General features: G+C 42.9%; 2 protein-coding genes across 2 annotated transcripts in view; both read left to right on the forward strand.

Annotated features, from left to right (window-relative positions):
* myt1lb (myelin transcription factor 1-like, b) overlaps positions 1 to 20,944 on the forward strand; it is a gene marked incomplete at both ends in the record, with an annotated part of 52,768 nt that extends 31,824 nt beyond the window's left edge. Inside the window, 14 exons of the mRNA XM_083682770.1 lie at positions 1,050 to 1,163; positions 2,386 to 2,627; positions 2,860 to 3,149; positions 7,518 to 7,754; positions 10,851 to 10,972; positions 11,965 to 12,033; positions 12,344 to 12,406; positions 12,625 to 12,708; positions 14,349 to 14,573; positions 15,336 to 15,427; positions 16,000 to 16,103; positions 17,076 to 17,219; positions 18,489 to 18,551; positions 20,804 to 20,944. Coding sequence (XP_083538896.1) covers positions 1,050 to 1,163; positions 2,386 to 2,627; positions 2,860 to 3,149; positions 7,518 to 7,754; positions 10,851 to 10,972; positions 11,965 to 12,033; positions 12,344 to 12,406; positions 12,625 to 12,708; positions 14,349 to 14,573; positions 15,336 to 15,427; positions 16,000 to 16,103; positions 17,076 to 17,219; positions 18,489 to 18,551; positions 20,804 to 20,944 — 1,990 coding nt within the window. The remainder of the gene's footprint in view (positions 1 to 1,049; positions 1,164 to 2,385; positions 2,628 to 2,859; positions 3,150 to 7,517; positions 7,755 to 10,850; positions 10,973 to 11,964; positions 12,034 to 12,343; positions 12,407 to 12,624; positions 12,709 to 14,348; positions 14,574 to 15,335; positions 15,428 to 15,999; positions 16,104 to 17,075; positions 17,220 to 18,488; positions 18,552 to 20,803) is intronic.
* Positions 20,945 to 24,798: 3,854 nt separating this feature from the next.
* The window catches only part of pxdn (peroxidasin), a gene marked incomplete at its 5' end in the record, with an annotated part of 54,911 nt that continues 52,928 nt past the window's right edge, over positions 24,799 to 26,781 (forward strand). The window contains one exon of the mRNA XM_083682767.1: positions 24,799 to 24,983. Within this exon, the coding sequence (XP_083538893.1) occupies positions 24,799 to 24,983 (185 nt within the window). The remainder of the gene's footprint in view (positions 24,984 to 26,781) is intronic.

Consider the following 26,781-nt stretch of genomic DNA (forward strand, 5'->3'; position numbering starts at 1 on the left):
TCCCTGCTGTGGCCAGTGTCACTCACGTACTGAAATACATCTATTCCCCATCAAATACCCACATAGTATACACAAAAGCACACAAAAACTTCACATACTCAGACAGACATGTTTGCACTCTTACACTGGTGCCAACATATGCATGCTCATACACACACACGCGCACACACGCACGCGCACACACGCACACGCGCACACACGCACACCCGCACACACACACATACACATACAGAACCTGCTGACAGGTAGCATTCCCACCTCACAAACACTCCTCACACTCCACCTGCACTGGCTTCAGGCCATAAAAAAACTTCTCCGCTGAGACTTAACACTCATTACAGTTGACAAAATGAAGGAGAATAATAGGAAAATAACAACGTGGGCTTTTGTCAGAATTCTGTTGATTGGCAGTATCTCTAGCAGATGTTCTCCAGTAATAGATCCTCTTTTAACCTTGGGAGCTTGGTGTGTGTGTGTGTGTGTGTTTGCGTGCGTGCGTGTCGATTGTTGTGTGCAGGGGAATATTTCTACCTGCGCACATTGTCCATGTGGGAAGGCCTATTTTGTGAATTCTCTGAAGCCACTCAACCAGAAATAAGCAAGCTGTCGTCAACTGTGTTGTTATTAACATTGTTTGATGAAAATTAATGATTTCAGGTAGACAGCTAATCAAGAAGTAAGACAGATTCACAGACAGACTCACACAGAGATACAAGGGCAGACACACAAACAGAACAGACACACAAACAGACAGGCAGGAAAGCAGACAGACAGACAGGCATTCAGTAGACCATGACGTGCAATGATGTGGTCCTGTGTGGCTCAGTTTGTAAAGCTTGGCTCTAGGAAGGCTAAGGTTGTGGGTTTGATTCCCTTTGGGACCATATATACAACAAAATGTATGTGCTCACTGTATTATAAGTCGCTTTGGATAAATGGGTTTGCTAAAGGGCATATATGAATATATTATTATTACTATGAACATAAAACAGTCTCCATCCTATCCCATAAACCTGGCGTTGTCCCACTCAACTCTGTTTCCCTTCTAGCCTGTCGGGGTGTCCCATCGCTGCAGCAGAGAAGCTGGCCAAAGCCCAGGAGAAGCAGACAGGCTGTGATGGCATCGGCCCCAAGTCCAACCAGGCTTCAGACCGCGTGCTGAGGTACTGTCCCTACTGCTCACCGCTCACCACACATTTAGGCTAAAGGCTAAGTCCTTAGAGAGAAGTTGTTCCTCAAGCAACAGTAATCGTCATGCTGCTCTACGTATCACACACACGGCAATTAGCGTCTTTGTAGACATGTTGGCTAGGTGCTGATGTTTGAAACATAATGTATTTGAATTATGAATAAAAAAGCAAAAAACAACATTATGCTTAAGCTTTCTGCTAAATATTTGGCAGCGCCCCCAAATGTCTGAAGCTGAGACCTGTGTGATAGCATAGAATATCTTCATACTGTATATCATACTCAGAGAAGGCTTTCATTCATTAGGGTTGGAGTGATGAGATTTTCCTTTTGAACATATCCATAGCTTTCGATGGTTCTTTGTTTGTTTGATATTATTTTCGTCTTCGTTTTAGTTTAGAGATCTCTTCGTTTTAGTTGTAGTAGAGAAGCTGCATGTTCATCTCCATGTTTATTGAAGCCAAAAGCCTTTGTTGGATTTTTGGAGAAATGTAACCCATTTATCATGGTGAAAGTATAATCTTTTGATCTTTGATATCCATGAAAACTTAATGATAAAAATTCATAAGCAATTCTAGATATAACATTAGTGTTTAATTAGACTACATCAAAAATTCAAGCTCTCACATATCATTCCTTAATAGCAGTTTTTAGATTGGAAAATTACAAAATGACACTAAAAGTATTGAAGAAAATTCATTGCTTTAATTATGGGTTCCGTTTGGGTAGGAAATTACCAATTTAGGGGACACGTGACTAACACATTTTAGCAAAAAGATGAATGTGGATCCAAACATTGATGTCAAGTTCTATTTTTCCCTCATAATATATATGCATACAGTTTGTGAGAGAAAAATAGGTTTGAATTAGCTGTTGCCTTGCCCTATCCCTCTCTTCCCTTCCCTCTCTTGCCCTGCCCTACCCTACCCCCCCCCCCCCCCCCTCTTATCCACCCTTGAGCCAGGGTTGGGGTCAATTCAATTTCAATTCAGTCAATTCAGGAAGTGATTTGAATTATTATTTTTTTTAAATCCAACAAAAATTCAAAAGACCTTATTTTCAGTAATTCAATTGTAACTTCAATTGACTTTCTGAAGTGACTGAATTAAAAATTCAACTGACCCCTGACCCTGCCGACTCTTGAGCGATGTTTGGTGCCTCTGTCCAACCTCCGCCCCCTCGTGGTTTATTTTCCAGGCCTATGTGCTTTGTGAAACAGCTGGAGATCCCTCAGTACGGCTACAAGAACAACGTCTCCACCAGCACGCCGCGCTCCAACCTGGCCAAGGAGCTGGAGAAGTACTCCAAGACTAGCTTCGACTACAGCAGCTTCCACAACCACAATAACAACAACCACGGCGGCAGCCACGTCTACGGCAGCAAACGGGCCATCGCACCCAAGGTCCACGGCCGGGACACCTCCCCGAAAGGATACGATGGTACGACCCCCCTCCACCTTAGTGTGACACACCCTTTTTTATTTTCCCTTACTTCCTGTTTGGTGATTGTTCTGGTGTTCAATTTACAGAATGGGAGCTTGGTGTGTGTGTGTGTGTGTGTGTGTATGTGTGTGCGTGCATATGACTTCTTAGATACTCCATGTTTTACTATGCTTACAAAGAAAGTATCTGAAATGTGTGTGTGTGTGTGTGTCTGCCCGTCCACCAACAGCCAAACGATACTGCAAGAACTCCAGCTCAGCTAGCAGCACCCCCAGCACCTACGCCCCCAGCAGCAGCAGCAGCAGCCTGAGCTGTGGTGGAGGAGGAGGTGGAGGAGGAGGAGGTGGAGGTGGAGGAGGGGGCAGCAGTGCCAGCAGCACCTGCAGCAAGAGCAGCTTTGACTACACCCACGACATGGAGGCCGCCCATATGGCAGCCACAGCCATCCTCAACCTGTCCACGCGCTGCAGGGAGATGCCCCACGGCCTGGGAGGAAAACCCCAGGACCTCTGCTCGCGGGTAGGCCACGCTTCTGCTTCTCACGTGGATTAAGTGGATTTATACTACCGCGGGTTAGAGGTGACTGATTGTTGGTAGGACTGACTAGGTTTCGAACCTGGGTGTCCGGAACATAGACCATTTAGCTTCAAGGTTCAGGCAAGGTTGCTGATCATGAAAGTGTGGTTCTCTGAACTGCCTTTGTTACCACCGGGACCAGATTTAGAGCTTATAGCCACATTCACACCAAGCCTCTGCTAGGAATGAATACATCCCCAAGTCCGTTTGGTAGTGTGAATAGGGGTGGATGAAGGGTTTGGGTTGGGTGGTGCATTACGATAGATATGACAAGTTAGACACATCACGCGATCTCATTGTACTGTAGCTGTACCTTGGTAGGCTGGGTTTTGGGTGAAGTACTGGTGGCAGTGAATCAATAATCTGTAGGCTGGTGTCATGTCATATCATGCCCTGCAGGCTAACAGCTAATGCTAACACTCCGTTTCAGAGATCAGCATCGAAAACACGACGCCGTGCTTGGTGGGAAACGTTTATTTGTAAATTTTCTGTCCGGGGATCAGATAGGGAGCGCAGCGGAATGGGACGAAGCAAGCGCTGTCGACACGCCGTGAACCCAATATGTCATTGACAGGAGATAAAGCCTGCCGTATCCCAGCATTATCAGGGCGCAGACGCTGAGGTGGGAAATTGAGGGGAGAGAGAGAGAGAGCATGGCAGAGAGCTAACGCTGGCCTGCCACTCGTGTTGACAGCGTGGTCCAGGAGGGGGGAAGAATGAGAAAAGACAGGGCAAAAAAGGTGAAAGAAGGAGGAACAGAATAGGGGTGAAGAGAGAATTGAAGAGAAGAGAAAAGTGGGAAATGAGGAGAGGAAGGGAGACAACAGTGTTGCCTACATTAAGGGGAGTGGAGAGGGAGAGGGAGAGGAGAAGAGAGACTCGGAGAAGAGACAGGTTCAGCAGTAAACAGTTCAGCAGACGGGAGTGCTCTGAGCAGGTGGAAGAGTCTCTCTCTCTCTCTCTCTCTCTCTCTCTCTCTCTCTCTCTCTCTCTCTCTCTCTCTCTCTCTCTCTCTCTCTCTCTCTCTCTCTCTCTCTCTCTCTCTCTCTCTCTCTCTCTCTCTCTCTCTCTCTCTCTCTCTCTCTCTCTCTGTGTCTCAGTCTGTTCCGGGGGAGACAGACGGGAGGCTGGGGCATCTCATCCCCTTTCACCTGGACACCTTGCCTCACGGCATGTCTACCCTCACACCGTCTCATTTCAACGCCTGTCACCTTCTCCTCTCTCTGGCCGGCTGTCTGTCTGTCTGGCTGTCTGTCTGTCTGTCTGGCTGTCTGTCTGGCTGTCTGTCTGGCTGTCTGAGAGGGAGAGAAGAGAAGGAAAGGAGAAGAGATAGGCAGAGAGAAAGAGAGGCAGATAGAAAGGGAGAGGGAGAGAGAGAGAATGAGAGAGAGAGAGAAGAGAGAGGGAGTGTAAGGCCATGGGTGGCTGGTTTTATTTTAAGAGCTGGGGGAAGCTGGTGGAACTAATGCAGGGAAGCAGCCACTGACCCCCCCACACGCTCTCGCCACATCCACCCAGCGTTGCTGTAGCGACAGAGGTCAGGGGTCACCAGGGGGTCATACAGTACGTACTACTAATTTGATCTGAAGGGGTCAGTCATATAATACGGTTTATATATCCTGACAAGACACGATACACATGAGTGTTTGTTTACTTACAATTCCTGCGAACGCACGCGCACAGGCATGCACACACGCACGCACGCGCACACGCGCGCGCACACACACACACACACACGCGCGCGCACACACACACGTGCGCACACACACACGCGCGCACACACACACACACACACACACACAGCCATGTCATACACTACACATTGAAATGTAGCTAGCTTTGCTACTCCTCTGGAAGCTAGTCTTTCTGTATCTCTGTCCATGTCTCTCACACTGTTTCCTTCCCTCCCTCCTTCCCTCCCTCCTTCCCTCCCTCTCTCCTCTTGGTAGCTGTCAGGCATGCCTCAAAGGTTCTCTCCCTCTGTTTATCTATAGGACCCCTCCCTCTATGCTCACCCTATCCCCCTCTCTCTTCTCCTTTCTGCCAGCTTCTAGCCCTGCCTCAAAGGTTGTCATGAAAGTGGATGGGAAGGGGGGGGGGTGCAGCTTAGCGAAAGCCACAAGGAGAGAAGGCATATGAGAAGGAACCGTAGCAGTGTGCCAGTGTTGTGGCCAGTGGGAGGATAGACTGAGAGACTAATGTGCCATGCCCGCCCCATCACCCTGGCTCTGCAGCGATGCCAGCTGAGCCGGTTCACATATCACTGAGTGACCATCAGTGCGAGGACAGGGACGAGGACAGGGACGAGGACAGGGACGAGGACAGGGACGAGGACAGGGGTGGCTGTGACTGTGACTAGTGTCCTAACCCTAACCCCAACCCTAACCCTTGGAATACACTAGGTGCTGTAACACTTTATTTGGATAGTACATCTACTGTATATATTCTCAACAAACTATCAACAAACTATGGATATTTTGTAGAGCATCTATAGATGGACTATCCAAAATACAGTGTTATCATACTGTACACACTATAAACAAATATGTCAGGAGTTGACATTATGTTCTTTTGGAGAAGCCTATCGCTGTTGCTATTCAGGTGAAATCACAATTTTTGCTCTTCTGTTTTGTCTTCTTCCAGTGTGTCGTGTTACTTTATTGTGATATCTTGTTTTTAGCTGTCATGTTTATCAGATTGTTATAGAATAGAATATAGAATGGTAATGGTAGACGCTTGGGTCGTCCACGCGGGAAACCCGGGTTCAAATCCCACCCGTCACATCGTCATACCGGGTTCAGGATAAAAACTAGAGCTATGTCTGTTCCGCCAATTCTATGGTCCTTCCACCGTTGCGTGATGTGTAAGTCGCAAATCTATCACTCCCTGCCACCCCTCCCACATCTATCACGCCTCCCTCAGAGTCTATCTGCGTCATAGATAAACGGGCTTTATCTGTGAACTTGCTCCACCGGAACGCAGGGAGAATCTAGCCTAGGGGGAGTGTCGGGTAGAATCACTGTTCAAATAGGCTTTCCTCCTTTGGAAAGCAGGAGCGGGGAGGAGAGGGGAGGGGGGTCAGAGTTGGGGATGTTGATCAGGGCAAAAGGGAAGGTGACAAGATACAAGACCCTTTCATTGTCACACAAGCGAGGTTGGTGGTCTTCATCAGTACAGCATTGTGGGGAGCTCTACATTCACCAGTGTATACAGCAATGAAGACAATACAATACAATAGAGTACAATACAACATTATGTATCGCGAGTGTGTGAGGTGCAGTATGTTTCTGTCTATGGCGTTGGGGAAATAAGCTGTGGTTGAGGCGGGCAATCCCACCCCCATCCCCCAAACCCTCAAGGGGAGAATCTTCTGGGCGAATTCAAGCCTTCCTGACTCTGTTTATTCTTGTGTGTTTACGCTTTTTTTTTGGTGGTTGACTAGCAGCACTCAGCTGTCTATCATGGCCCTCTCCTGAACCTCTAACCCCCCTCACCCCCCCCCCCCCCGTCTCTCTGCTGATGTCCACTCAGATAACACTCACCCGACCCAGACCCTCAGTCCGTTCCCTCCCTCTGGTTGCAGAGGTTACAGGCGGTGGAAGGAGGGAAGGAGGAAGGGAGGAAGAAAGAGAAAGAGAGGGAGAGAGAGAACACAGGACATGGTGAACAGTTGGGGGCAGGCGGGGGGGGGGGGGGGGGGGGGGGGGGTTGAGAAGAGAGGGAGAGGAGAGAGAGAGAGTGTGAGAGAAAGAGAGCGAGAAAACATGACACATGGTGAATAGTGAAATCTACAGAATTATTCAGAAAGGACCTACGGATGTGTGCAGGGTTGTAACATTTCGGTCCTGTGACCCAATCTTTCCCACCAGTTGGCAAGCTCTCCATCTCTCCTTCCCTCATTTAATTTAAATGTAATGGTGCTGTGAAAGGCAAAGGTACACATAGCCAAAGCATAGAGGGTTTTGGATAGAAAATAAATAAATAATGACAATGGTAAATAGATAAATGGATAAATAGATAAATACACGATACAAGATCCTTTTAGGACCAACTGAGGTTGGTGGATTTTGTTGTCAGTACAACATGGTGGGGAGCAGATAAGACAAGACAATACAATACAGTACAATACAATGTATGAACATAATGACATGATTTGTATGTGATTGTGATGTTGTGAAAGACATGGAAGCCAAAAAAACGTTTTTCATTTTTACCCCCAAAAATGTACAGAACAGTTTTTGGAATTATGAACTTGTATATCATATTTATTGTTTATCTCTCCTTCTTCCCCCCTCCCCCCCCCCCCTCCAGAACCCAGACATAGAGGTGGATGAGAATGGCACGTTGGACCTGAGTATGAACAAGCGTCTGGGTGGGGGAGGTGGAGGGCGAGAGGGCAGCTGTACCGTATTGACCCCCCTGGAGCCCATGTCCCCCCAGCGCCAGGCTATGATGGGGTCTCGCTGGTCAAGCATGGGGGAACCAGACTGCTGGGACCTGCCCGTGGACTACACCAAGATTAAACGCATCGACGAGGATGACAAAGAGGTACGTTGGTGGTGATGACGATGGTGGTGACGGTGGTCATGGTGGTGGTGGTGGTGATGATGGTGATGCTGGTGGTGATGATGATGACGATGGTGGTGACGGTGGTCATGGTGGTGGTGGTGATGATGGTGATGCTGGTGGTAGTGATGGTTGTGGTGGTGGTGGTGATGATGATGATGTCAACATAGGCCTCACTCACTCATTATAAGATATGGAAAGAGCTTTCAGTGGAATGGAATGTTGATGGTTCAAACCTTCTATCTGTACATCTGTATCTTTCAATGGCTAACATTAAAATACCTCCCACATACTTTGCTCTATCTGTTTAGAATGTACCCCCTAAACCAGTAAATAGTATTCATACCACAGCACTCAAACACCACCCACACTAGCACTCTAACTAACATATTTCAAACATATTGTGAATATTCCAGCATCTCAGAATTCAAACTTTAAACACTCTCTCCAATACAGTTTTGCAATCCATTTTGCATACTGTATCTATGCAAACCATATATCCCCAAGGACTTCTCTGGTTCACATATTCTGAGGTTATTTCCACATCTGACTTGCAGGTATATTTGGGATTATTAGAAAGTCATATTAGCAGGAATTCTTAAGGAAAACAGTGCATTTGCATGTTAATGTCATCAGCATTGCCAAGCAGATGTATCTGGCATTGTTTTGGATCGCGCTCCCTGCATGCTGTGTTTCTGTTTTTACTTTTTGCTATTCCCCCAGAATGAATTATGCAAAATAGCACCTTGGGAGGGAGTCTAAATAGCTCATCTCATCAAAAGACTGTAGGAGATCAATGTGGTGTATGTGTATGTGCATGTGTGTGTGTATGTGTGTGTGTGTGTGTGTGTGTGTATGTGTGTGTGTGTGTGTGTGTGTGTGTGTGTGTGTGCGCGCATGTGCATGCGTGTGTGTATGCGTGCGTATGTGTGCATGCATGCGTACGAGTGTTTGTGTGCGTGCGTGCATGTGTGTGAGTGTGAGTGTTTTGCCAGACAGTAGAGGACCTTGTGAAATAACCCAGCATGATGTACTTGTGGACATCTCCAATGGTGGATAATTTTAGCTGTCTCTTTAGGGACATTACTGTACACACACAAAGAAAAGTCGGATATGCATCAACAGTTATGCCCTGGCTGGCTATTAAACCACACTGCACTACACACACTCTCTCACACACACACACACACACACACACACACACACACACACACACACACACACACACACACTGTACAAAGCAACTCTGAAGCGAATCACTAGTCATCTGTGTCTTTACCAGAGTGCCATCTAGTGCATTTTTTATGTACTGCAACAAAATGTCCAGCCAACTCCCACCGTAATTCTGATACCATTGTGTTGAGAGAGCAATAGGCAAAGATGTTGAGGAACACAGAACACAAATAGATTGCAAAGCCCTAATGTAGTCTGTAACACAGGGGTCTCAAACTCAACTTACCTGGGGGCCGCTGGAGGTAGAGTCTGGGTGAGGCTGGCCCGCATCAAGACCAAATCTCTCTGGATACCATTGAGCTAACTCTGGTGTCCATGTTACTCCACCTGTCTTAATTCTTAACATCAAGTGCATTGTCTCATGTTTTATGTCTTTTAATTTCTTGCTCTTTTTGATTAAATTGTTCTTGGTAAATTTGTTTTCTTTTGCGATCGCACATATCTGTCCTTTTTCCTTTTCTTTATTTCTCTTGTAATAATAATCTATAACTTCTTCTTTATAATATTCAGGTTCTAACCACCATTTAGCTTTTGTTCATGCCGCCCATCTCATGCTATTTGCTATCCATGTAATTCTTTTGACTTTCCTATTGCAACACTCTGCTGTCTTTATTAGGTCATTGATTACTCTTGTTGAGTCCGCCCACTTCCTAAATCCTCTGTACCAGTCCTCTGCACTGGGTGACAGGATAGATTTTCCTTCCACTTGGTGTCACTCCGGAATCACGTTTCAACCAAGTGACTAACGTTGCTAATTCGCGTTGGCTAACTTGTCAACAAACACCACCGGAAGCGGGCCTGAGCTATGGTAGCCCATAAGTGATACACATTTTTTTTTTAAAACGCCGCGTGTGAGAAAAAAAAAAAAAAAAAAGTGCGTGTGAGAAAAACGCGCGGGCCGCACAAACACTGAACTTTGATGTCAAGTAGTTTGAGACCCCGCGAGTTTGAGACCCCCCCTTATATGATGACCATTTAATTGTTTGAGAGTCTTTGTTGTGCTGTTACAGTGTAACAGCACAAGAAAGACTCTCAAACAATTAAATGGTCATCATATAATCCCCCAAATCATGGCTCCAGTAAATTATTTTCAAAGGGAAAATCTTCACAGGCTGTATGGTACACAACAACATTTTCAGTGTCGTCAAGCGGAGACTCCTCTTTTGATCTGCGAATACAAACACATTTTGCTTCGGCCCTCCCAGCATCGCTCAGCAACATTATGTCTTCTTCCTGCACAATTCTAATGGCCATCACTGTCCTCATTGACACAAGAGCTTCCATAGCCACCCTGATTCAACGATCCGCATACAAATTAAGAGAGAAAAGGGGCAGTGTGTTTCAAAGCTCTGTGTTTACATGTCTGTTTGTATGTATGTGTGTGTGTGTGTGTGTGTGTGTATGTGAGTGTGTGTGTGTGTGTGTGTATGTGTGTGTGTGTGTGTGTGTGTGTGTGTGTGTGTGTGTGTGTGTGTGTGTGTGTGTGTGTGTGTGTGTGAGAGAGAGAGAGAGGGGAGAAAGGGAGTGTGAACTATGGTAGGGCGCCTACTGTCCTACCTTTACCTTGTGCCCAGCTGGCAGCCTGTGCCACGCTGCTGTGCCTTCCCATCTCCCTAGGTACAACTCCACTGACAGATATTCTATCAAAGGTGTCAGTTCTGATCCATGTTCTACACACAAAACTCACACAAACTCTCTCTCCTACCCCATCCCTCTCTCTCACTCCCCCCCATCCCTCTCTCTCACTCCCCCCCCATCCCTCTCTCTCACTCCCCCCCCCACCCCCCCACCCCCCCATCCCTCTCTCTCCGTCTCTTTCCCTCTACCTCTCTCTCTCATCTCTAGCCTGATGACCTGGACCCATTCCAGGACCTCCTGGATCGCCACTCATACTCCGGTGATGTCACCATGCCCAGTCCCAAACCCAAATACGCCCAGTGCAAGGAGAGCAAGAAGGACCTCATAACGTAAGCCTGACACCCCCCCCCCCCCATCCCCCCATCCCCCCATTGGTGCCACATCACCACTGCCCCCCCACCCCCCCACCCCCCATTCACTCCCTGCTCCTGTCTGCCTTTCTCTTCCCTCTCTTTTTTATTTTATTTTCCTATTTTTCTTTTTTCTCTGTCACTTCGCTTCAGAGGCACCGCCCAGCTATTGGCGACGGCATGCTGTGTTTGCTTCAGCTAGCTAGCATACAGACAGCTCTATCTGCTATCATTATCTCTTCATCCTCTAGCTGCATTCTAAGATGTATTCAAAACAGACCCCAACAAGCTCCTCTTCACTGAAGCTAAACTGGAAACAATGAACAAATTCAAGTAAATATAACTCATTGAATGAAAAAGGTAAACATCTATCTGTTTTTTTGGTGGCAGATGTTCAACACTTGGGTGTGATGGCAGTGGTCACGTGACCGGCAATTACACGTCATATCGAAGGTGTGACTTAATTTTCTCCTGGTGGATTTTGATTACGTCTCTTCAAAGGATTATTGTTTTCAGCTTACCTCAACTATGCTGTCAAATGACAGTAACCAGAACGCATCTCTGTGTGTCTGTTAACCCTTTGAATATGATCACATTGCTACTGTGGCAGGCATGGAAACTAAATGTTCAGCATGGGCTATTCAGAGGGTTAACTCCTTTTATTGACCCCCTGCACTTGCATCATGGCTTTCTTGCATTTTCAGTCAATGTGTGTGTGTTGAGTGTGAGTGTTAGTGTGTGTGTGTGTGTGTGTGTGTGTGTGTGTGTGTGTGTGTGTGTGTGTGTGTGTGTGTGTGTGTGTGTGTGTGTGCGTGCATGTGAGTGTGTGTGTGTGTGAGTGTGTTGCCAGACAATAGAGTACCTTGTGAAATAACCCAGCATGATGTACTCGTGGACACATTTCTGTATGTTTGAGTGGTCATTCTGCTGTCATATTTCCTTAACTAACATTATCCTGGTATATCTTTCAGTCTCTCTGGCTGTCCTTTAGCTGACAAAAGCATTCGAAGTATGATGGCTACCAACTCGCAAGAGCTCAAGTAAGGCGTGAGATGAGTCTTTTTCTTGTTTTCTTTTAGTACCTAGTTTTACCACAGTTTTGCCCCTTTTGTAAGACTAGTTGCTTATTTCTATATTTTGAATAAGGTAAGATGTAGCAATGGGCAAATGTTGTTGGGGGGAAAAAAGACCAATCCTGTACTGTTAAATCCATGTGGGGAAGTGCATACTTCAGGAGAAGGGTCGGAGAAATGGGATGCAGCAATAAACTAAGGTGTGAGGGTGACCTTTGCCCTCCAGGCTAGTTCCTTTGCTGTAGACCCTGAGTCGTTTCTGTGTTTTCTGTCCCAGGTGCCCGACACCGGGGTGCGATGGTTCGGGGCATAACACCGGCAACTACGCTTCACACAGAAGGTAAAACACACACACACACACACACACACACACACACACACACACACACACACACACACACACACACACACACCCACACATTGATGGGAAAACATGTCAAAGCTATCTGTATACACAGTGTTCGATTTGACAGGACATGTTACAATTATTATCAAGGAAGACCATCAAGGGTGAGTAATATCTGTCATTGACCTGATCATACTGTATGTCTTCTGCAGTCTATCAGGGTGTCCACGGGCGAGAAAGAGTGGGATCAAGATAACACACAGTAAAGAAGACAAGGAGGATCAGGAGCCTATCAGGTAGAGTTTACAGTACGATACGATACAACTTTATTGTTCTATTGATACATTACAACTACCAGTACCCCAGACAGACTAAGGGAGCAGTCATCTGTCACTTTGCGTCAGTGACTTTGAAAAGTGTCACCTCAGATGCTTATTGATGCTGATGGCTTCTGTCTGTTATGTACTCTATGTAACACTTGCCTCAACCATTCTGTTACCACACGAGCCAATTAGTTTATTAGATACACATACAGAAACAAGAATAACTGAAGAGTCAAGAGTTGAATATTAAATAACATCTAGAAGTATGAGACATTTCACTGTTATGAGTGCTCAACCCAAAAAGTAAGAGTAAGAAAGTTTCGACCCAGCAACAAGCTGAAACAGCATGAAGAACCTTAGTAAACCTCAAGTCTCCTTTGGTTTGGGGGAAAGACGGAATCATACATGTGTGAATCTGATGTTGTGAAATCCCACAGAGACAGCAGGTAGAGAGAGAGAGATTGATTTAGACTACCTAAATCCCACAACGGGCTTTTCTGGCCTCAGCACTGAATCTCCATTGATTTCTCTGCACTGCTGAAAGTAAACAAATCTCTAGCCTGTCTAGTCTGTGTGTCTGTTTGTGGGTCTGTCCATCTAATACGGTCATCCAAGCTCTGAGAAGCAAGGGCAGTTTCCCACAGAGCTAGGCTATAACTTCTATCCTGCCTTCTCTAGACACTGGCTTTCCAGCAACAAGTTTTTAATTGCACTTTGCACTTTGGAAATTTCCAGAACTTCAAGAACAACCTGCATTTTTTCTCTCTTTTTCAGTTTCTTTTCTTTAAAAGGAAGCTTCTATTATCGGGATGCCGTGAGCCACCGATTCAGTTGTGTCTTAACTTAGCTTTAGGGATGGGTATAGACTAGGGGGTTTGGAACAGTTCTATATACGGCGGATAGAAGGTTGAGATTGAATGCAATTTAATGTGACTCTATCTTGGTACTGCCTAAGCCTGACTGATACATTAATAAAGCGGAGGGAAGTTGCAGCAATAATCCGTTGGGGAAATATGATGTGTGGAAATATTTGTATGCCTCACTGCATCTGATTAGCGGTAGCATTGACTTATAGTCAACGTAGCAGCATATCTGTGTCAGTGCGATAAGGTCGCCCGTGGCACATATTAATCCAGATGAAGGTGTTTCTGTTAATAATAAAGTCAGGGAGATTACAGATATTGATAGTATTGTCTTCTACTATGCGTATGAAACACATTTACAACACGTGTACAATAGTGTACAATCACTAAGACCCAGCGGGTTTTCTTTGGCAAGATGAGGAGGTGCAAAGGCAGGAGGTGATGTTGATGAGCAGAAAGCAAAAAGCGACGGCTGTGATGATGAGGATAATGGTCAAGATGATTATAATCAAGATCATGATGATGATCAAGACACTGATGACTGTGATGTTGATTATGATGATGATGACGATGATGACAGTGAATTTCATAATCACAATGATGATGATTCCGCATATGATTATGATTATGATGATGATGATGATGATGATGATGATGAATATCATTACCACAATCAATTTCTCTCAGTTCCCAACGTGTGCCTGTATCAGTAAAAACCCACTCACCCATCTATCCACATGTGACCCGCAGGTGTCCTGTCCCAGGCTGTGATGGACAGGGTCATGTGACGGGGAAGTATGCCTCTCATCGCAGCGCATCGGGCTGCCCCCTGGCGGCCAAGCGGCAGAAGGACGGCTACATGAACGGCGGCTCCCAGTTCACGTGGAAGGCGGGGAAGACGGACGGCATGTCCTGTCCCACCCCCGGCTGTGATGGCTCGGGTCACGTCAGCGGCAGCTTCCTGACACATCGGAGGTGGGTCTGCTGATTTGATGTTGGAGGTGGGGGTGTTAAGCCATAGCAGGGGTCTCTGATCTCAACTCCATTCAGCCAAAAGCAGGGTCTTCAACATCAGTGTCTGCTGCTTCAATCTGCACATTTCATCAGGAAAAGAATTATACTGAGGAAACTAGGAGAGGGGAATCGACCTAATCAATGAGATCAATAATACATTCAAGAGAGATCACTGTAAAATCACATTTCTTTGATTAACCATATACCTTCACTGTCTAGTCTATTCACCAAAACACATTGTAAGTCATCATCCTGGTTATGGCCACAAAGTAGACCCCATCTGCCTCCATTACATTGGAAAATGTGGAGGTGCAAGTTGCTAAATAACCACAATGATGACCTAAAATGTGTCTTGGTGTATCAAAAGGTACAGTATGTGGTCTATCACAGAAATGTGATTTATGAGTGAACTATCCCTTTAAGTATCCAGATAAGAAGAAACCCAGCAGACACTGTGAAACAGGTGGACCAGGTTTTAAGGACACCTAGCATCACTGACACTAAAGCACTCAAACTACACTCTACAACAAACTTCTACTCTATTCTATCCCATAGACCCATACCGTATGTTGATGCTTGTGTGTGTGTGTGTGTGTGTGTGTGTGTGTGTGTGTGTGTGTGTGTGTGTGTGTGTGTGTGTGTGTGTGTGTGTGTGTGTGTGTGTGTGTGCATCTCTACCCAAGTCCTACAGAAAAATGAATTGTTTCCCTATCTGTTCCCCAGTCTGTCAGGCTGTCCGCGGGCCACATCCGCCATGAAGAAAGCCAGACTGTCTGGAGTGGAAATGCTAACGATAAAACAGCGCGCCAGCAATGGTAATGACCGCCACCGCTCACTCACACAATAGAGCCAATCAAGAGTGTCTATGTGTAATGAGATACTGAATGGAATTCCAATTTGAATTAACAAGCCAATCAGGCATTTGTATGCGTAATGAGCTACTGAACAGAACCCCCCAATCTGAGATAAAACAGCCAATCAGGAGTGTGTATGTGTAATGAGGGGACTGAGTGGAAGCCCTATCTGAAACAAAGGGGGTAGAATTGCCAGGCAGCAATCACACACCCTCATGGTAGCTGTGCTAGCCAGTAGCAATTAGTGTATCATAGGCCTAATCCCACTGCCTCGTAATCTGCATTTGGAGGGGATTCAGGATTGTGTGTGTGTGTGTGTGTGTGTGTGTGTGTGTGTGTGTGTGTGTGTGTGTGTGTGTGTGTGTGTGTATATGTGTGCGTGCGTGTGTGGCAGTTTGTGTGCGTGCGTGTGCGTGTGAGAGTGTGTGTGTGTGTGTGTGTGTGTGTGTGTGTGTGTGTGTGCATACGTGCTAACAAATAGTATCCTATTGAGTTAGTGAAGGTACTAAGATCTGTCACTATTCTTTTTTTAGGACTAGAGAATGAAGAAGAGATAAAACAGCTGGATGAAGAAATCAAAGATTTAAGTGAAACTAATTCGCAAGTGGAAGCAGACATGATCAAACTTAGAACACAGGTAAGCATGCGTGTGTGGCATGGTGTCTTCTACTTGACTGGTGGCATACGGTATATGATCTTGAACTGGTGCGTGCGTGCGTGCGTCATGCGTGTGTGTGTAGCTTTACAACCCCCGACTAACAACAAAAGCTCTCCTGAACAAGTAGATGTGTGACTCTAGATGGGACTTGGACCCACTGAAGACACTGATCTGTGTTCAAAAGAGTTCTGTGATCTGTCGAGCTACAGCATAAGCAAGTTTACGTATAAACGTACAAACACACTTTTCATATCCAGGAAGGATAGGATAGGCAACAAAAAGACATGTCTTCAGAGAGATGGGTTCCACAACACACTCATACAGTTCTGCCTTTTCAAATTTGCATGAAAGCTCTGTGTTTCAAGCTCAGTTTTGAACTGGGTTGTAGATATGACCACTATTGGCTGTATTCTAAATAGTAGAACACCATTTGTAACTCAAACTTCTGTGTAATTCTAAGTGCATTGGAAAATCAAAGTTTGAGCTGCAAGTGTGACTTGAGGGGTTTGAACCTGGGTCTCCCATGTGGAAGAACCAAACATCTACCATTATGCCGAGAGGACATTGTCAAGGTCCAAGGGGCGACACTTGAGTTTGCATGTCTCATGCAGGGCTACCTTATCATGAGAGCGTGATTCCAAATCACCTCCGCTACACAAGCACAAAATACAGCCCATGGACTTGTACTGTACTTGTACTGTAATATACATGTGACATAGTCATTGCACCAGATGTTATTGTGGTTCTGTCCTTGCTTGTCCTGTGCTCTCTGCCTGTTGACTTCTGTCTTGTTTACATCCATGTCTCTGTGTGTCATACTGTAGATGTGCACCTCTAGTATGTGTGAACTCTGAACTGCACCGTTTCTTGGTGAAAAATAGAGAGAGACAGAGAAAGAGAGAGAACTCATATTTACTGTAATGTTCTCTTTTTTTACGCTCCCCTTCCTAGATTACCACAATGGAGACTAATATGAAGTCGATAGAGGAAGAAAACAAGGTGATTGAACAGCAAAATGAATCTCTCCTGCATGACCTGGCCAACCTCAGCCAGTCACTGATAAACAGTTTAGCTAATATCCAGCTCCCTCATATGGTAAGGCCTACCAAGACAGCAAGCGGGCAAGTTATGGAACCTATAACCGAATTAAGCATATATTAATTTATTCATTGATTTAAATAAATGTATATATATAACTTCATTATTCATGATTTCTGTAACCAATCCTGTGAGGCCTAAGGCCCCAGTGTTTGTGCATGCTGACTAGAACAGAATCATTGGAATGAGAAAAAAATAAATAAAGTATTGTTAGTAAGAAAGGGCAAGTATTAAATGAGGTTTGTTGGACAGATTGACTGTTTGTTTCTGCATACTGAGACTCACAGTAGTAACGATACAATAAAGCAATAATAGTCACTGTAGGTGATGCAATTTAAGTGCTCGATTACAATTATTTGGGATCAGAGGACGTTGATTTCCTCTGATAGCTAACATTTATAGAGTGATTGAAAAGGCTGTTTCCATTAAAGGTGTTGATCAGAAATGTATCCGTATTATGATCACTGACTTGAGTCTCTGTCTGTAGCCATGTATGTTTAAAGGTAGAGTTGGTTAACAAAACAATATTTAACAAATACGTTTTTTGAAATATAAATCTTCTATTTCTGGAGACTTTCATAGTAAATGCAAATGCATAGTTAATGCAACTGTACTAAAACTAAAGTATTTACAGCTTTTTTCCATAAGCATCCATTTTATTTTGTTCGTATTAGTCTTCAGAAGATTCAGAAGAAAATAACACTATTAAAAACTATGGCTGATGCCATTTTCATTCATACTGTGAACTTATGGTAATTGTCATCATGCTGCAATTTCTTGCAGTTTTAGCTGATAGTTTGTTCAATTCACTTTAAATAGTCTCAGGGAAATGGGTATTGCTATATCTGTTAAGTCCACAGTCCTTGATCAATCATCAGGCCTTTTCCAAATAGGTCTGGGACGAGTATAACTCTTTTAAGGATTAAATTATAGATTTTGAATCATGCATGTCCTCACCAAAAAAATAATAATTATTAACTGCCGCTGCCTACAAAATCATCTCATATGGCCTTTCTAGTGTTGACTATGTTGTGAGCTGGATTCACTTGCAGGCTAGGCCCTGATTCTCCTCATGTGTTTCATTATGTATTGTGTCCAATAATTATTTCACTCTTTGTTAGGTGTTCTTGTAACCTGGAACACTAGTGGTTGCTTGAGTGAACAACAGGCAGCAATACCAACATCCTTTGTGAGCTGTGGAGAACAAAAAGACATTTTGTACAGCAAGCTAATAGAACTGTGTTGTGTACACCTTTTCCCCCCTAGAAACCGCCGGCACACAAAGAGGCTCCCATTAGAAATAACAGCTGCTTACAGTTGCACCAGAGAGTAAGACAATAACTTTCACAGTCTAATTCTGTTTTTTTTTCTTTACACTTCGTTTTGGTTAATCCCTCCTCTTCTGCATCTGGATGTAGTGTATTGTAGGCAAGGTCACCTTCATACGGTCATTTGGCCAATGGATGGATTCCACTACTGAGTTACTGCTCCACTGTCTGATTTAAAAATCCATTTCAATCCGGTTAACATTCATGGTGTGTTTTGCATATTATATCTCTCTTTCCTATAGTATAACCCTCTATAAACACCTATTGATGTACAGTATACTTCATCTTTTCCTGAAAGATCCTTTTTTACCATCCTGTTGTCATCATGACCATCAAAAATGGAAAAAGCTTATTTTGGATAAAAGTGATTGGAACTTGAGTGTGGGGATAAGGTGATTGGAAAGTGTAATTTGATGCATGCAGTGCCCTGTGTAAGAAATGGGACAGTGAAGCATTTTTTTTCATTCAGCTCTACACTCCAAAAGTTTGGATTTGAAATCAAACAATTACTATGAGGTTAAAGTATGGATTGTCAGCTTTTGTTTAAGGGTATTTTTGTACATGTTAGTTTCATCATTCAGAAATCACAACACTTTTTATACATAGTCCCCCTATTTCAGGGCACCAAAAGCAATGGGACAGATTGTAGAATGTCCAAATTAAGCACTCATGTTTAGTATTTGGTCGCAAATCCTTTGCATGCAATAACTGTGTGAAGTCTGCGACCCTTTGACCCAAACAGATGCTGGGTATATTCTCTTTGGTGTTCTGCTAGGACCTGTACTGAAGCCATCTTCGGTTGTTGTTTGTTTTGAGGCCTTTTTGCCTAAAATCACCAGGAAATGAAATGCATGTTCAATTGGATTTAAATCTGAAGATTGGCTTTGCCAGTCAAGACCTTTCCACGTTTTGGCCCTGAAAAACTCCCTAGTTGCTATGGCAGTATGTTTTGGGTCATTGTCTTACTGTATGGATAAGCGCCATCCAATGAATTTGGGCAGATTTTTCTCCAAACTTTCCTCATGCAATCACTGGTACATATGTAATATTTTCTTATCTGTCCACAATAACTTTTTCCAAGACTTTTGAGGTACTTTTTAGAAAACTGTAACCTGACCATCCTTTTTGAGGTTAACTAGTGGTTTGCATCTTGCAGTGAAGCCTCTGTAGTTCGGCTGGTGGCATATTCTGCAGATGGTAGTGTCTGACACATTCACGCCAACCTCCTCAAGAGTGTTCCTGATTTTTTTCTTTTTAATGATGTTCCAAACTGTTGATTTTGGCAAGCCTAAGGTTTTGGCTATGTTTCTGATCATTGTTTCTAATTTTTCAGCCTAATAATGGCTTCCTTGACTTTCATTGACAGCTCTTTAGTACTCATGTTGACAGACAACAATAGCAGACTCTAACAGCAAATGCAAAGCCATCAATACTAGACATTGAAAGCTGTTATGCCTACTGTACACAAATGATGACAGAACACACCTGACTAACCAGAAACCCCTTTCAAGTCAATTGTCCCATTACTTTTGGTGCCCTAAAATAGGGGGACTATATATAAAAAGTGTTGTCATTTCTAATTGGTGAAACCAATTTGTACAGAAATGACATCAAATAAAAGCTGAGATTTGTTTGATTTCAAATCCAAACATTTGGAGGTTAGAGGCAAAAGACGAAAAAATGCTTCACTGTACCATTACTTATGCAAGGCACTGTATTTTTACGTTTTAGGGGCCTGAAAATAATAGTATTCGTAGTAACCAATAAGACAAAAAGTGTATAGTTTATAGGAACTGCAGCATGACCCCAGTACTGTATGCCACCATGATAATGTTGTGTAGCCATTTTTCTCCTCATTGTGGACCCATTGTATCTTACTATGTGTGAATCATTTTTTTCTAAACTACCACCCCTCTGCCTTTTATTCCCTGTGGCAAGAAATAGACCATCTTATTCAGATTACTATCATTAGATTCAATACAAAAACTTTCACAGAACAAGTTCAAAGACAGTTAGATGTAATGATTTATGACAATTTATCTCTGGGCAAGTTTTAAGTAATTTTCTTATCCTTGATGTGATGTTCCTTTTTAGTTTAATTTTCTGAGAAAGCTCAAGCATCTGTTGAAGTTTAACCTAAACTGCTTAAGAGATGCTTTTAGAAGATTTCCAGTTTAGTCATCTCGTGTCTGTATATTGCTTCATCTCCTTCTGATCTCATCTAATTCTGCTGTTTTTTAAAATGTTTTACAGGAACCCATCAGTGAGCAAAACTTTGACGCTTACGTGACCACTCTGACAGACATGTACTCGAACCAAGAGCAGTACCAGAGCCCAGAAAACAAAGCCTTGTTGGAAAATATCAAACAAGCAGTGCAAGGAATCCAAGTCTAGCCGCCCATGCAGCAAATGAGGGAATTGCTTCTCAAAGAGAAGGGAAAAGGAACAATTTCTATGGAAAGAGGGAAAGAAAAAGTCACTTGGGATGCCTCATGGTTCGCTGCTGTGACCTATCATACAGTGTTAAATATGGATTTTTTTTGTTCTTTCAAAAAAGAGGTGTTATGCTTAGAAAAATTCATTATGGTTTTATTTTGGTCTTGCTTAAAAAAAAAAAGAAACAGGCAGAATAGTTTTTGAGGACATTCACATTTTGTACGTTTTTCATATGAGCTGACATAGTGTGATGTCATGTTTTTAGCTGCTCATGTATGCACATTTTTAGTGTATATTTCTGAACAGTAAGCTGAATAACATAGGACATGAGTTCTTTTTAATGCTTGACGATGAAGCATTTTAGATTAAAAAGCTGACCTGGACAGTGAAAAACAAAAACAAAAAATATAATGAGGAAACTGCGAGGAGGTAGCTACTTTTCAAATATGTTTTGTCCTCAACGGATGATTTTATGAATTCTGAAAACATTTTTTTTCTTCTTGTGTGCAGATTGTTGTATAGCAAGACTTGGTTGCAGATTGCTTTATTTTTTAATAGTGCTTGAGAAGTCTTTGTCTTTTGTTTAAAAAAGAAGGTTGGTAGCTGTAGGTGGGGGCATTTTAATAGGTGCTGGAAATGAGTATGGAAAAGAAACTGACTTGATGTATGTATGAATGTTACAGTTTTATTGTAAACATCATGACACGGAAACCCAATGGTGGAATCCCATTATCTAAGAAGGACTTTTCGCTCTTGGAAAAACACATCAAAACGGTTGTGTAGGTAGATACCCATTGTCATTCAATCAGCGACAAGGTGATGTATAATGGCAATAGAGTACAGGCATCATTCTAGCATTTTTAGTCTTAGTTCTGTTAAATTTCAAAACTTCTGTTGCTAGAATCAGGCAATGTCTCAGCAATATATATCTAAATCATATGTTTATAGATATGGGATGCAATCTACATGAGAAAAAAATGTTTGGGTATATGCAATTTCTTGTTTATAAACATAGCCGGGAAAACAAATGAATCTTTTTACTATATGTAAAATATTAATTTTTATATAAATATTTTAATACAAAAAACGTCTTTTAAAAAAGAGGGAAGAAACTTGGACATTCAGTTTTAGAAGTGAAATATGCTTTATGAGTTCCACTTTCTTTACGTACAATTTTGCACAGGGACACCTTCGTTTCCATGTTTTGATGTTTTTACAGAAACTTAAGCAGTACCTGAGAGCCTAAACAGAGGATTAAAAAGGGTTTTGTAAAGAGTATTTATAGAGTATGAGAGCGGGACTTACAGGGTCATTGTCCCCACTAATGTGCCAGTAGACTATTTGCACTTGTCCTAGAGATATTATCCTAACATGCGGCGACGTGCAATTTCCAGGTGTCCCCTTTGGCACACGATTGGAGCAAATAGCTGCAAGGAGCCACTGTAGGTGAAAAATTCGTACCACTGAAGGAGAAACTACAGGGATTTGAAATCAGATATGATGAATATAACCATACCAGTGACACTGTATTATCAAATGTAAAAACAATGATGTTCTTTCATTTTGATATGTTATATGAAGATGAACGAATCCCCAGCAGCACTTTATATCTAATCACTGTACAAATTATGAAATAGTCAATCAATTAAAAGTTAAAAAATAGGAAGAAAAAATGAGCTCTTGTAGTTGAACTCTGGGGTGATGCAGTGTCATGTCTGTATGCGCCCCTCTTTTTCTGTTGTGCTATTTAGTTGTTAGCGACCATGGTCAGAATTTGCCTTTTTGAGAGCTAATGCAAAGGTGCTTGTTGTCCACCTGATATCCCATCTATTGTACTTTTACGTCCTCTTTTAGGACTCGTCCATCGTCCATGACTGCATATGCCTTTTTCCACAGCATCGTGTCTGCAGCTTTTTGCCAATATAGTAATGCTTTCAGTAGAGTACTAGCTAGTATCAGTTTTTAAATTAATTCTTATTATCAGTACAATGGTAAAAGGGATTTTAAAGCACAAACCGGCTGCTCATCTTGGTACATAATATACAAATTTTAAAAAGTTATCTGTGACTATCTACATAGGGAACACAAAGGGTGTCACATTATTAGAATGCTGAATTTTTCATAAAAATTATTGTGAATTCATCAGAGTTTATTTATTCTATCTTATTCATTTTGAGGTTGATTTAAGTGATCATTGACAAAGACAGGATTTTGTATAAACTATTGTGCTCTCTGTGGAACTGAAGTTTAATTTATTTTTGTACTACACAGCATGGATTTGTTGACATTTTAATTTTGCTATAAATGTGTGAGATCACAAGTTGCTGTGATATTTCATTTTTAAATTGTGAACTTTGTACAATTTTTGTCATGCTGGATGTTGACACATCTTACTCTGAATAAAGAAAAAATTGTGTTGCCACAGGCCTGTAGCCTTGACTGTCAGTCTTTTGTGTTTATGTTTCACACTATAGGGAAAACACAGTTTATTGACAATGAACCTATATTCTGCAATCATACGAAAGTCACAGATCTTTACTTTCCATATTAACTAATACATAAAGTTAGTAACAACGATGCTAAAATATTATGGTGTAACCTTACTGAACATCTTCTGGATAAAACAATATGATATTGTGCAGTAGCGCACTGGCCATCTGGAGCATGTGGTCGGTCGATCTGTGGGCTGAGATGCCGGTGAGCGTCGCGATCTGGGGCTGTGGGGCTGGTGTATGGGCCGGTCAATCTGTGGGTTGCGGGGCTAGTGTATGGGTTTTACATTTTACTCACCTTTTTACATAAAGATAATACAAAGATAAATGAAGCGGGAAATTAAAAGAAAACATTGAAAAGATTTAAGTTTTCTTCGACAAGGGGGGACATGTCGTTGTCTTACCATATAGAACCAGCAGATGACAGCAGACAATAGACTAGTAAGTACCAGCAAATTCCAATGGACAAATGATGTTACCTGGCACTGAGGTAATAATCCAAAAAAACAACATGAAATGTGCAATCCTTAATTATGTTTTCTGAGCCACTTGTTCTGGAATTAAGTTGAGAGATAGCTCGGGTAATGTGACCAATCTCAAATTATAGACAGAGCTCTGGATGGAGGGGTTAAAACATGATAGTTTTCAACATATTTCAGAGCTACACATTTGCAAATACATTGTTCACAAACAATGGTGTAAAATAACATTATATGTTGGATTTTGAGAAAGTAAGACAGTTGTACTATGGTCATTAGGCGTTTACAAGTCATATATTAAATTTAATATATGACTATATACAATTTAATCATAAATTAAATTGACCATTGAACAGCAGAACAAACCTTTCTGAACCACTATGTAAATGTGATATTGCAAATAAACTGTTCATTGAGGAAATTATATGACTCCTCCTCCTGTTAAAAATGTTTAAAGTTATATATTTGCCCTGATTTATCTTTTCCGTATTAACAAATGAAAATCCAACTCCATTGGTTTTACTGTCCATTTTGATAGGTCAATTATGTCAAGAATGAATTCCACAGACTACAATGTAGCCGCGAAATGAATTGGGCATGAATGTGATATAATCTTGCAACAAAGTATCATTTTGTTTCAGTTCAGGTCTGAGAGGGAGTTTATGATTGGCTTGTTCCCTTGTCTAACATAATTTGTAACACTGCCCTACTCACTGTGAGGAGGAGGGAATGGGTCCCGGGGCAACTGAATTCCTCCGCTTTACAATAACCGAGCTGATGTTAGTTAGTCGGCGAGAGGGGTAGCTGGCGGTGTGTTCTCTGCGCGGCTGACTCCCTAGCAATGGCGTTGTGGACTGGCCAACTCTTTTCCCCCTTTCTAGTTGCAGTTGCACTGTTTTTGGTCGCCAGCGGACCGCAGCCTGTTAATTCTTGTCCAAGCCGCTGTTTATGTTTTCGTACCACAGTGAGATGTATGCATTTAAACTTGGAGACCGTACCTGCAGTGTCTCCGCAAACAACCATCCTGTGAGTATAGCCTGCTATCTAGCCCCTCGAAGAACGGGACACCGAGCCGAATGCATTGATTTTCTGAAGGCAAAACAACAACAATAGCACATTATGCTTGCCATAATAGCATTAATGTTAATATAGAACAGTTTTTTTTGTTTGTTTGTTTGTTTTTTTACAAATGTTAAGCTAACTCTGTTTAAACCGGGTAGGCTATTGCAAAGCAAGACCACCATTCTGCTGGTGAAAATGAAAATAAGGCTAAATAAGTTTGACGTTAATCATCACATCTATAACGTTTCCTAACCGTTCATATTGACAGTCTTTGTGTTGGGTGCATGTCTCTTGAAGACTACTTAGTTCAATCACTCATTAAACAGAATGCTTTCATTGTTTTTTTTTCGAGATATGCATTAATGGCTTTGAGGACAAAGGGCTGGACACCAGTCGGATGCGTAGGGAATTTTTCAGGGACGTGCCTTTATAAAGTTCTCAGACAGTTTTGACACCTGCCATTGAGTTGCTTCTGCTTTGGCCACTTTTGGGCCTCAGACAGCTGTTGGAATCAGCCACGGGGTCGTTGTTAGATCATTAGTGATGTTTAATGGAGCTAGTTGCTCTACGTGCAAGTTTTGTGCGTGAAGCTGTAGAAATGGTTGACCTCTCCTACCCTCATGCATGCACCGCCAGTTAATTGTAATGCATTAGGTAAAACTCTTGGGCTGCCAGTAGAGAGTCCTTGACCAATAACCTTAGTTATAAGATTTATACTTACCTTAGTTATGATCTAATCTTGCATATTGTAGATATGCATAGCATAGCATAGAATCTCTGGGAAAACACTAGCCACACAAGTAGGATGCCACACTAATTTTCTATTACCTAGGTTTTTTTTTGGGTTTTTTTAATCTTGTTTTGCTCTTGTTGTTCAGGAGTTATGGTCAAACCGAGTTCAATGCAAACCATAATTCAACTGTCAAGTACCATTGACAATGGTTAGTCAAAACAGGTAGAAAAAATCCCGAAAATGTTCTATATTTTCCTCTCTCTCAATATGAAAAGGAAAAAAAAAACTGGGGTCAGCTGTGAATCTGTGACAGAGGTTCAAACTGTGAGTTTACATTCAAGATGAAAGGGAGCCTAGTTTGTGACCCTGGTGCCTTCTAAGCGGAGTGACACTTCTGAACTTTGTTTGGATCATACAAGTACGCTGTAAGGTCACTGGCCCAAACAGGAAGCCCTTATGTCGGAGACCGCCTGCATATATCCAGCGTCTGAAAGAACCAGCGAATAGCCAGACAGAGCACAAAGCACTAAATCAGTCCTATCTGGAATATGTTCTCCCTTGTTTTTAATTGACCCATGTGATTTTGGCGTGTATTTTCGAACCCAGTAATGCATCTGTGGAAATAAAGACCTTCATTCAGCCAGGCAGCGAAGCACAAAGGAGCGACTCAGCCAGTCTTTACCACGACAGGCGCAACGTGCTCAGAATTAGCCCTCCTCTAATCTGCAGGCAAGCAGACTTCAGCCCCATTGGGAACCAGTGGCCCAGTCCAACTCCACTAGAGCCCTGTCTGGCAAGCCCTACAGTATGCCCAGGAAAGATGAAAGTCTTCTCTTCTGCCATGGATATTTCACTATTGTTCCGTGTGCTGAGCCTCTTCTTTCTTCCTCCTGCTTTGGAAGCCTCTCAATCTGTCCGAGTTGCGTCGGTTTTGCCAACCTTTTTATGCTTGCAGGGGTTTGAAGCAGCCACCTGTTGCCTTGCCCTTCTTTGCGCGGTCTTGTCAGGACATGAATGCGGCTAGCCTCG

The sequence above is a fragment of the Argentina silus genome, assembly GCF_951799395.1.
Source record: "Argentina silus genome assembly, chromosome: 13".
Classification (NCBI taxonomy): Eukaryota; Metazoa; Chordata; class Actinopteri; order Argentiniformes; family Argentinidae; genus Argentina; species Argentina silus.